The sequence below is a fragment of the Cicer arietinum genome, chromosome 1 (assembly GCF_000331145.2).
Source record: "Cicer arietinum cultivar CDC Frontier isolate Library 1 chromosome 1, Cicar.CDCFrontier_v2.0, whole genome shotgun sequence".
In the NCBI taxonomy this organism is placed as follows: domain Eukaryota; kingdom Viridiplantae; phylum Streptophyta; class Magnoliopsida; order Fabales; family Fabaceae; genus Cicer; species Cicer arietinum.
This window is the reverse complement of record NC_021160.2, coordinates 44,067,411-44,078,632: the sequence shown is the minus strand read 5'-3', so window position 1 is coordinate 44,078,632 and position 11,222 is coordinate 44,067,411. Positions and strand designations below refer to the sequence as shown.

The window sequence follows — 11,222 nt, the reverse complement described above, 5'->3', positions numbered from 1 at the left end:
ATAAATCAGAACTAAGTTACATTTGTTGGGTTTTTACTTTCTAGAACTAGAGTGATTATCAAGACCACTATCATCAAGCATATGAGCATATATCAAATTAAAGCGAAGATCTAGAGCATGTCTGAGTTCTTAAGAAATAATTGCATTATCATGTTGGTTTGCAAGCAAAAATCACTCCAAAATAACCTGAAATATAAAATGTGAAGAAGTGATCCCTCGGTGTAAGATGCAATGTAGCACCATGATCAGCTATGCATATGTTATCATCTTGTAAAAGATTAATTGAATCATGGTCACAAAAAATAAATAAAAAATCATCACTAGTAGTAACAATAACGTGGTCATCATGAAGATCATTATCATGACTCTTTTTTGACAATAACGACACTTTACATTCTTATATTGAGACTTGGACTTGCTCACGTTATTCTCTCTGCCACCATTCAGTTTCTTTTTCTAGCCTATTCACTATTTTAAGTGATAAGTACCTCAATTTGAGATGAAACTTTTCTCTTGTTTTAAACAATTGAATTATTTTCAAAAACTCTTGTAAATACAACAATAGAAAAATACTCACAAAAGCTCACCATCAAACTTGATACCCATTCCTGATATCTAATCAAGGAGCCCTTGAAAATCACTCAAGTGGTCCGAAATAAAAGTCCCCTCTTTATATTTCAAACTTATGAAGCTATTCAACAAGAATAATTTATTATTCTCTCATTTAGGGGCATTTTACGACTCGAACTTTTTCCACTATGTTTTTGCATTTTTCTCATTAACATTAAATATTATCTTCTATAATGTTACCGAATAAAACCACATTCATTATGATGTTGAAACTTCTATTCCACTTTAGGCTCCGTTTGGTAAAATTAAGCTATAAGCTAACTGATAGCTGAAAAGTTGGCTGATAGCTGAAAAACTAGTCGATAACTGATGACTTATAATTGAAAAGTTAATTAATTGAAATTAATATGTTTGATAAATTTAGCTTTTAACAATATAAAATAACATAATTATTTAATTTAAAACAACAAAAAAGGTGACATTTTTATTCAATCTCTCCTTTTTTTTTTTGCTTTCTTCTTCTCCATATTCTCATTTCTGCAATAACACCGTTCTTCATATCTCACATGTCTAAAACCCTAATTTCAAGTTTTTTTTAATTGGTTCTGCTTCTATTCGTTCAAGTTGTCGCTTTCGTATAATTTTATTTCCCAATTCTCCATTTCATTTGAATTCGACTTGGAAGAGGTTAACTCGACGATGGCGATACCTCAATTTCTCCTTCGACCTTAGGCTATTCCTTGGTAACCTTTATTTCATTGTTGATAGTGCTAAACTCTATGAAACATTTGAAAATGATGGGAATGTGGAGATTGTTATATATAGAGTTTTGTCATTTATGACTTTTGTGGTAGAAACACAAAAAAAAAATACAACAAAGTTTTGAAATAAAAAACCAAAACCATGCATTACTTTTTTTTTACATCATTTACTTTTTTTTATTACAATACAAACATAAATTTGAATTGTTCTTTAAAATTTAGCAACCTCCATTGTAGAAACAATCATCGTAAAATAATGCAATTCATTTATTGTTTACAATTTGACAAAAATAAATTTGATTTTGTCACAATGATAAATTAGAAGATGAATAAATAATAAATAAAAATATGGCAATTCATACTTTAATCAATTTTTTGTAAGATGAATAACATGAATTTTTTTTTGAGTTATCTTGCCAAAGAATTAAAGAAACTGAGTACAACTCTCTTCACTCACAAGAAAATATACGTGAAGTATTGGGGTGAGAGAGTGGTGAGTGAGGTAGTTATTTTGTATTACATAAAGATAAAATAATAATAATAGTAATAGTAGTAATAATAATAATAATAATAATAATAATAATAATAATAATAATAATAATAATAATAATAACAACAACAACAACAACAACAACAACAACAATAATAATAATAATAATAATAATAATAATAATAATAATAAGATTATAGATGAAAGAAAATATAAAAATATATAAGCTATAAGTTAAAACGCTACTTGAAATAGTGTATCAAAATAAACTATAAGCTGATGAAAAAAATTTATTTAACAAACACATTATTTTTAATCAAATAAGCTTATAAATTAATTTAATAAACTATAAGCTAGCTTATTGGTATTACTAATGAGTGCCTTATACTCAAAATCTAACTTTTTTGTATCAAACACATGGGCGTGCATTTTCTTCACAGATAGAAATGGCATTGGAAGTTATGTTTTTTATTTTTATTTTAAATGTAAAATTTTTAATACAAATTTTTTAAATTTTAGATTTCCTAACATCAACACAAGTGTTCTCAGAAGTTATTGGCTTTAAATGATCCAATTCCAATAGATTATTGGAGGTGAAGAAGAACAATGCATATTAAATTAGAGAACAAGATAGAATTAATAAAACGAAAAATGATAGATGGCACTATAAAGTGGCATTGGAGAAAGAAGAGCTAACTAATGGGGAATAAAGTGAGGAAGTGGAAAGAAGTGAGTATAAAAACAGAGATCGTTTAAGTAAGTGTATAAACAAACTAGCATTATTTTTATATAATATTAAATTGATTATAGCGGGATTTTTTATTTTAAATTTAATCATTATCATAATTGCTAACAGAAAATAATGTTCGATTTATATTTAGTGCAATAAATTATAATTAAATATTTAGTTATATTCTCTCCATATTTTTTTACTTATTGTTTTTTTGGAAAAAAATTATTCCTATTTAATATCAATTTTAAAGTTTAATGTAATATCAATTATTATTTTATCAATAATAGCCTTAACTATTTATTGTAAAAATAAAAAATAAATGATTTTATAAAAAATAAAAATAAAAAGTATATTGGTTTTGGATTTTAATAAATTAATTTGAAGCATTAAGTATGAGGGGCAATGGAAAAAAAATAACAGCTACAAAACAAAACCAAACTAGTACCAAATTTGGTGCAATAAAGAGCTCATTTGTTACATATTATTTTTTAAATAATAAATTTTATAAATTTTCATTCATGTACAATATTTTTTTTTTTTTTTGAAAAATCACAATCTAAAAAAAATGGTTAATTGAAATATTGGTCCATTTGTTTTCACCAAATCACAAAAATTGATTCTCTTATTTTAAAAATCAACAATTTTAATCTCTCTCATTAATTTTTGAAATAAAAAATGACGATTTCGACATATTTTAAATGATGTGATATACGATTTCATGATATGAAACTATTTAGATGCATTAATTATTCATATGTCAATAATTAAATTATAAAAAAAAAAATTAAAGTTGAGTTTTTAGAGGATTTTATTGTGGTTTCATGAGTGTTAATTATTCAACTTATCCTATCATATGTTATGTTATTTAAATGATGTCAAATCTTCATATTTTAGTTTAAATATATGCACTACACCAAAATATAGATTTTATAGCGCACCATTAACATCGTTTGTTAAGTAAAAATGTTGTATTATATTTTAAAAATATACGGAAGCTAAGACAACGTTTTTCGAAAAGTGTTGTCATAGGTACTAGTAGTTATATATAATAACAAAGTCTTTGACAACGTTTTTTTTTATAAAAGCGCTGTCATAGAGTCAAAATATTTACGACGCTTTTTCTACAAGCTAGCATGATTCATGTCATATTATCGTTTAACTTATGTTTTTGAGTCAATTATTCATAGATATGAAATCAAGCATAAGCTTGCACATTCATGCAAAGATCACATGCTCATTTTTCAACCAATCAAAATTGATTTCATCATAAAATTCTGGATCCATCTCATATATACATCAAGATAAGAACACACTTTTATGAAGTATGAAATAATATGGAACAATTCTCAAAGGAATGTCAAACCAGATTGATGGAAAAGTGGTTGTAGAACATTATGGTTGTTGGAGAATGTTCAGAAGAACATTTTGATTATTTTTTATAGAAGACAAAGTCAAGAAAGATTAGTTTGGAAAGTCCAAAATGTAAGTTAAGAATGTCAAAATTGCATATAAAGTTGTTGAGATTAAAGGAACAATTACGTGACTTCAATTGAAGGCCCAAAACATAAAAATTGATCTCTAGATTGATGAGCTGTGAGCAAGGACAAAAGGACACAATCACATTGTACTAGCATTGTTTTGCCTAAAGCTAGGCATGCTTATAATCAAATGCAGCACCAACTGACATTTGAAAGCTCACTCTCATACTTATTCATGTTTTCCATCATACTCAAAAGCAAGAACGTTAAGTGTTTGTCAAGAACTTTCTGGACAATAATATCATCATGTGTTTAATTGTGTTAAATCAGATCTGATACTTGGCTGATTTGTCTAACAGCTATATTCAACTTTATCTAAGCTTTTAAGCCTCTCTTCATATAAAAGGAAGATCAATCATAATTAAAAAAAAAAAAACAATAGTTTTCAAAAGCAATCAATCTACATTTGATCTTTTAAGCTCAAGTTGCAAAAATATTCTCTCAAGTAAAGTGTCAGTTCTCTCACTATATCCGTGGATCATCTTACTAAGTTTTTGATGTTAATCAATCTTAAACAAGAGTGGATAAGTAGTTAGATCCCAAACACTTTTTATCAAACACATCCTTTTGTAACTCAACTCTATCTCTTAAGTTAGACTTAAGTTAGATTGAGTGTGTTGTAAAAATCCTTTTTGGATTGGAACATGACTTTAAAATTTTCTTTCAAGATTGAAAGGTGAATGTAGTAACTGATCAAGGCGTGATCAAGAAAGATAATGCAAAGGGAGAATGGTCTGGTGCTAAGTACTTTAGTGAAAAATCTCACATATTATGAGGATTGAACATAGTTCACCTTAGGTGAACTAAGATACATCTTTGTTTGATCTTCTTATTCATTCTCTATATTTATCTTGCATTTGCTAATCACATTTCACTTATAAATTAAACTGTTTTTGTTTAAACTAACATATACAAAATACTCTGGAAGTTAACTTACTTCAAACAAAATTATTCTTGAGTTAAATAAAATTAAGTATAGAAATTAATTTTTAAAAAGGGATCACAATCCAAATCCCATTTCTTGTAATTTATATTGCTACTTCAAATAGCTTATATTTTTCTTAAGACTATCTAAAAATTAATATAAATTATTAAATACCAAAATCATTAAGTGTATGTTTGGTTCTTAGGAGATAAAAATTAATTTGGAATTAATCGATATTGTAAAATTGATTTTACTTAAAAGTGAGTTGAATGTAAAGTGACTTATGTTTGAATACATTTATTTAAAAAAGAGTTGAACTATAAATAGTATAAAAATCACATTTACCGTCAAAAACTACAAATTCTAGACTCTAGTTAGAATCATAAGATGTTTGATTTCTCGCATCCCAAAGTAAATGAATGCAGAAGCTCCCTCTATAAGCTTTAGTTTGGATGCACATTCAACTAGTTTAAACGCAAAACCAAAAAAGTCATCAATCCAAAAGACAAAATAAACTCTACTCGAGAGTAATCAAACATGTCAAAAACAATTTTATATTCTATTGCTCCAAACATAAAACTAAACATAAACTAAAATCTTTAACAAACGAACCCTAAATTTATGAATGTGAAAATCACAGCTTGGCAGCCGCCTCCTAAAAAAATAACCTAGGTTATTCTTCCTCTTCATCCATTAGAAGGAGTGGTTTAGGGTTGATTTTTTTATCCGAAAAATCACTCATCTAATTTATTTTAGTATCTCTTTTTATTTAAATAAATAGTTTTCACACATATTTCCTTTTTTTTTCTTCCGTGTTTTATTTATGAAATCCTCGTTTGAATGCAACATTGGTTTGTTTGTGATCGTGGTATGGCGTTTTCTATTTCCCATATTGGTGTGATGTTTACTGTGGCAAATGAATCGTTTGGTTGGTACTCTATTATGAACAATAGGCTTATGGAGGCTACCATCAAATTCAACGCTAGTCTTACAAATAACTTGTTAATATATGGTTAAATTGATCATATCAAAAATCACCTATAGTTTATATGAACAGACACTAATAAATATTATTTTCTAAGATGAATGACATTAAAGACTGAATCCCGCATTATTTCTAATCATCGGCGGGTAGAAGGAATTAATTTGATTGTTATAATCAATCTTCTGGTTATTTTTCATTGCTTTATGAATTTTTATGTATACCGTAATTTTTATTTTCTCGGTCATTAAATCTAATTGTACTTTTTTTTTGTATGAATGGAATTTATTTACTTTTTAAAAAATTGAATGTGGAAATCACTTTTATTTTTTTTGTATAATTCTAAACACCTATAATTGAAAATCATCAAGAAGAAGTAACAACCTTTTCGCTGCAAAGTCTTCTTTCTCTCTATTCACATTCACACACTCCTCGCGTATACACAATTTATGGCGCATTCAACTCTTCACTCAACCACATTCCTTTCTTTTTCTTCTTCTTCTTCTTCTTCCTCTCCTCCTTTTCTCTTCCAACAACATTTCAATCGCAAACCCTTTTATTTTCTCTCTCCAAAACTCACATTTCCAACATTAAACCCTCTCAAGATGCAGCAATCTTCACGCGTCTCAAGTGTTCAAGATGCTGTTGGAGGAGCTATGGCTATTGTCCAATCATCACCCGCCACGTGGCAATCTGCTTTGATTAGTAACGTTTTGATCTTTGTATTGGGTTCTCCAATTTTGGTTACTGGCTTGTCGCTTTCTGGGATTGTTGCTGCTTTTTTGCTTGGTTCACTCACTTGGCGTGCTTTTGGTCCTTCTGGGTTTCTTCTTGTTGCTACCTATTTCATCATTGTAAGCTCAATTTTGTTGATTTTGTTTGATCTTTTGAATTTTGTTGTTAGTTACTAAATGATGTTTGTTTTGAATGAAAGTGATGAATTTTGAATGCAAAGTTTGTTTTTTTGTTGGAGTTTTGTGAAATTTGGGAAATGGGTTTGGTGATTTTTGTTGATTTTGTTTTTCGGGTTTTGAGAATTTGTGTTTGGGGGAAATGGGTCTGGACATTTTCGCTGATTTTGTTTCTGGGGTTTTTGAGAATTTGTGTTGTTTGAAATGAAAGTGTTAATTTTTTAGTGCTATGATTGGTTTATGATGGAGTTATGTGAAATTTTGAAAATGGGTGCCTTGGATTTTACTTGTTTTTTTTTAGGGTTTAGGATTTGTGTTATCTTAGAAGTGATAAATTTCTCCTATTTTAAGGTATTGAGAGTTTTCTGGAATTTGGTTTTATGGAATTGGGAGTTTGTGTTCTTTGAAAGTGTTGAACTTCATGGTGATCTATGCAATTATGAAAATCGGTATGACAATTTTCCTTGTTTTTGCTTCTAGGGTTGAGGCGTTTTGTATTTGGAGTTGATTTGTTTGGGGTTTGTTTAGGGTACAGCTGCAACAAAAGTCAAAATGGAACAGAAAATCGAACAAGGGGTTGCTGAGAAAAGAAGAGGAAGAAGGGGTCCAGGGAGTGTAATTGGATCCAGTGCTGCTGGTTGCATTTGTGCTTTACTTACGATTTTTGGAGTTGGAGGAGGTGCATTTTCTCAGTTGTGGAGATTAGGGTTTGTTGCCAGTTTCTGTACCAAGTTGAGTGACACAGTCGCAAGTGAGATAGGCAAAGCATATGGAAAAACAACGTGAGTACCGAGTGTCGAACTCTGTCTGATATGGACCTTAGCCGTGTTCTGTTGTTATCAACATCTTAAGACATTCATTGTGGTTATTATACAAGTTAACTTTCATTGTAAATTATGATCCTTAATGTCCAGGTACCTAGTTACGACATTCAAGGTAGTTCCAAGAGGTACAGAAGGGGCGGTTAGTGTTGAAGGAACCTTGGCTGGAATTTTAGCATCTGTTGTTCTTGCCTTTGTCAGTTTTCTCCTCGGCGAGGTACTTCCCTAATTTCTGAATCTTCATTATGACTAAGGGTGGAAAAAAATGAGATTAATGAGATATTCAGTATGCATTCTCGTTTATTAGAAGTCATTGATTTCAGTCTTTAGAGCAATACAATTATGCAAGAACAATTTTTTAGTGGGATTAAACATTTCAGGCATCATTGTCACCCCTTCGGACCCCTCACTTCTGTGTAAAATTGGGATAAATCATTTAGTTTTTTGTGACGAATAGTAAAATTGATTAAATGATCTGTTCTTGATGATTCAAATGGTAGGAAAATGGTTAGTTTGTGATCTAGAGGTGTTGGTTGTTTAATTTCCATGAGAGGCTTGATTGGTAAGTTATGAAATCAGTTATTAAGTGCTAGCTTTTAGTGCACAGGTAGTGGTGAAGTTAAATACTTTATCATGATCAATCAACGTAGTGTTAGGGATTTGTGTTTGTTAGGGGTTCGGTGTGCACTTGACATTTGTTATCCTTATTTTCGAGGATCAGATTAGCATTTGGATAATGTGAGGGAAAAAATATAATTGTGTGTACTTTGTGATGACTCTAATATGTTGATATATTCCCAACAATGTATGAATTAGTGTTATAAGTATCATAACAGTATCTGACGATTCATGGAATTCGTATCTCGGTTTGAAACAAAATCAAATGTGAGATGAGCACAGTCTCTTTTGGACCTGAATCACAACGTGAATAATTTGGTCTCTTGAATTGCACGAGTTGTGAATCCCAATCCATTCAATTTGTTGGTGTAGACTTGATCATACCCAGCCGAACAAGACAAGACCATACTGAATAGAATCAGACTGGATTGGAATTGAACAGGGTTGTGGAATGAAACACATCGGCTCAAACCAAACTGAACCCAACTACGCCAAACTAAACCAAACTACACCAGTGAAAACCATATCAGGCCAAACTTGGTTTGTTCAGACCGAACTGAACCAGGTTGTGGACAGAACCAGATCAAACTGAATCAGGCTAGGCTAGGTAGGTAGAGACTGTACTAAGTCCGTTTGGATTGAACCTGACTCGCATCCAACAAAAATAAGAAAGACCTTACTCGAATCAACCTAACCGACCATACTGAATCAAACCAGATGGATAAAACTGATCTGAACAAGACCAAACCAAACCATGTCTCGACCATACTGAATCAAACCATGAATCAAACCATGTCATTGACTACTATTGATATGCGGCATATGCCTATGAAGTTGGAAAATACTCCTGGGTTTATATACAACTGTGTTATGTTTCGTTGGTAGAGAAAAGAATCAAAGGAATTTTGTAGTATGGTTACGAATTGAAAGAAAACAAATGAGTTCAATTCAATGATAACAACACATTTCTTTGTTTTGGTCTAGTAAGGGTAGAATATAAATGGTTTCAATAGGTATCACCAATGCAAATTCCGTCGTTTGTTGTGAAGTCAGAACTGTAACATAAAGGATAAAAAGTGAAATATAATGTAAGTTATGCATCTAAACATTGTGGGTCCTACAAGTTGAGGGAAAACGTGTTGACTTCTATTTTTCCAATCCATGAAAAGATGAATGTTTTAAAAACCAGACCAAAAATCGAACCGGCAAGACATAAGGTTGAATCAACAACCAAATTGGTTGATTCCCGGTTGAACGTGCCGCTTCGGTCTGATTTTTAAAACATTGGTAAAGAGTAAGAATGGCAGGTCCCTTATATTGCTGAACATACTTCATTGTTCTTGGATTCTATTCTATCATTTCAGATAATGAAACCAATCAAAAGATGCACCCCTTTGATCGCTACTTTTCCTTCAACTGTGAAATCAGTGAAGAAGTATCCTTACTCAATAGTTTTTACTTTTTATGGTCAATTACTTAAAAAGTTGAAGAAAAGATGTACATGAGCCAGTGATTTACTTTACCTTTTATTGTTAACAGGTTGGTTCACATGAAGTAATTATATGTATACTAGCTTCCCAGTTTGCTAATCTCGGTGAAAGCATAATCGGTGCTGCACTGCAAGAGAAGGAAGGATTTCGATGGGTAGGTTCCTGAAAAATGTATTTTTTTGTATTTGTTTTTGTTTGTAAACATACATTGCACGGTAGATGATACCTATCTACATGAGTTACTATGAAATTTAATGTGAAAACAATCCTTTTGGATGAAACTTTTCTTTATGGAAGACATGCCGGAAAAAAATGGAGGAGATCGTGATTTGATTTACCAACTTAATTTGCATATATCTGGTAACTTTGTATTTCTCAACTAGTTATTTATCCTTTTATGCAGCTCAATAACGATGCAGTCAACATCATCAACATATCAATGGGAAGTATCATAGCTGTCTTAATGCAGCAAGCTCTCCAAAGCTGGCATTCATAAATTTGCTGCAAGATTTTCTTGGAGCTTAGCTATTCATTTATTGATTTTGTAATACAAAACTAACTTTCAGATATTTATACTCCTGGATGGTCAAATGCTAACAGAATCAAGGCTCATGTGTTGGAAGCAATGGTTCTTTCAAGTTATATACGTGAATTTTGCTTTTCATGTTCCAGAAGAAATGAAAGAGTTACTCATAACTCCCAAGTAAATCATTCTGTTGTCATCATTTATTTCTCTTGTATAAATGTAGACCATGAAAGAATAGTTTTTGTTACTGCAATCAAGGTTTTCATTATGGTATAGTTAATAATGAAAGATTTAAAAGATTAATGAACTGGAAATAGATATGTAATATGATAGAATGTTATGACATCATTTGACTTTTGTAATCGATCTTACTTGGTGATTGATATAAACAATTTCTAATAATACTATTATACTAGTAATTTGAAAAGAGAGTACTCTACTAATTAGTTGACGAAGAATATTTTTCTAAAATTTGTCAATTATATTATAAAAGTATGTGAAAAGACTATACATACTTTATATTGTTAAATAATTTTTTTTGGGTTAAAGTCGATAAGTTATTTATTTTTTATTTGATCTGATATTTTTTTAATTCAATCAAGTCTATATTTTATTTAATTATTCAATTGACATTTTTTATTTTATTTTATTTTATTGAGTCGATAGCGATTTGAGTCGAGCAAAAAGGTGACATCCATGGCATGCAAGTTTGTAAAAGAGCTCCTACTTATGAAGTTTCCTTTTGTTTTTCCTAGCCAAAGAAAATGAAAGTAAAGTGTTTGCAGGGTATTCTTGAAACTTATGCTAAGGAATCGAGTCAACTTATTAGCATGCAAAAATGAAAGAAATTATTTAGC

At 30.2% G+C, this 11,222-nt stretch overlaps 1 protein-coding gene across 1 annotated transcript; it reads left to right on the top strand.

Moving 5' to 3' along the window:
* Nucleotides 1–6,373: 6,373 nt before the first annotated feature.
* LOC101511922 (protein VTE6, chloroplastic) lies at nt 6,374–10,640 on the top strand. The gene is made up of 5 exons (XM_004488934.4): nt 6,374–6,853; nt 7,439–7,692; nt 7,825–7,948; nt 9,889–9,993; nt 10,243–10,640. Exons 1-5 carry the CDS (start codon nt 6,449–6,451, stop codon nt 10,333–10,335), a joined length of 981 nt encoding a protein of 326 aa, XP_004488991.1. The 5' UTR covers nt 6,374–6,448; the 3' UTR covers nt 10,336–10,640.
* The last annotated feature ends 582 nt before the right edge of the window (nt 10,641–11,222 follow it).

Excerpts from the sequence above, each read along its gene's own strand:
- LOC101511922 (XM_004488934.4), top strand. The coding sequence starts at position 6,449 with ATGGCGCATTCAACTCTTCACTCAACCACATTCCTTTCTTTTTCTTCT. Across the intron at positions 6,854-7,438 it reads TTGCTACCTATTTCATCATT|GGTACAGCTGCAACAAAAGT; the intron begins GTAAGCTCAATT and ends GGGTTTGTTTAG. Across the intron at positions 9,994-10,242 it reads AGAAGGAAGGATTTCGATGG|CTCAATAACGATGCAGTCAA; the intron begins GTAGGTTCCTGA and ends CCTTTTATGCAG.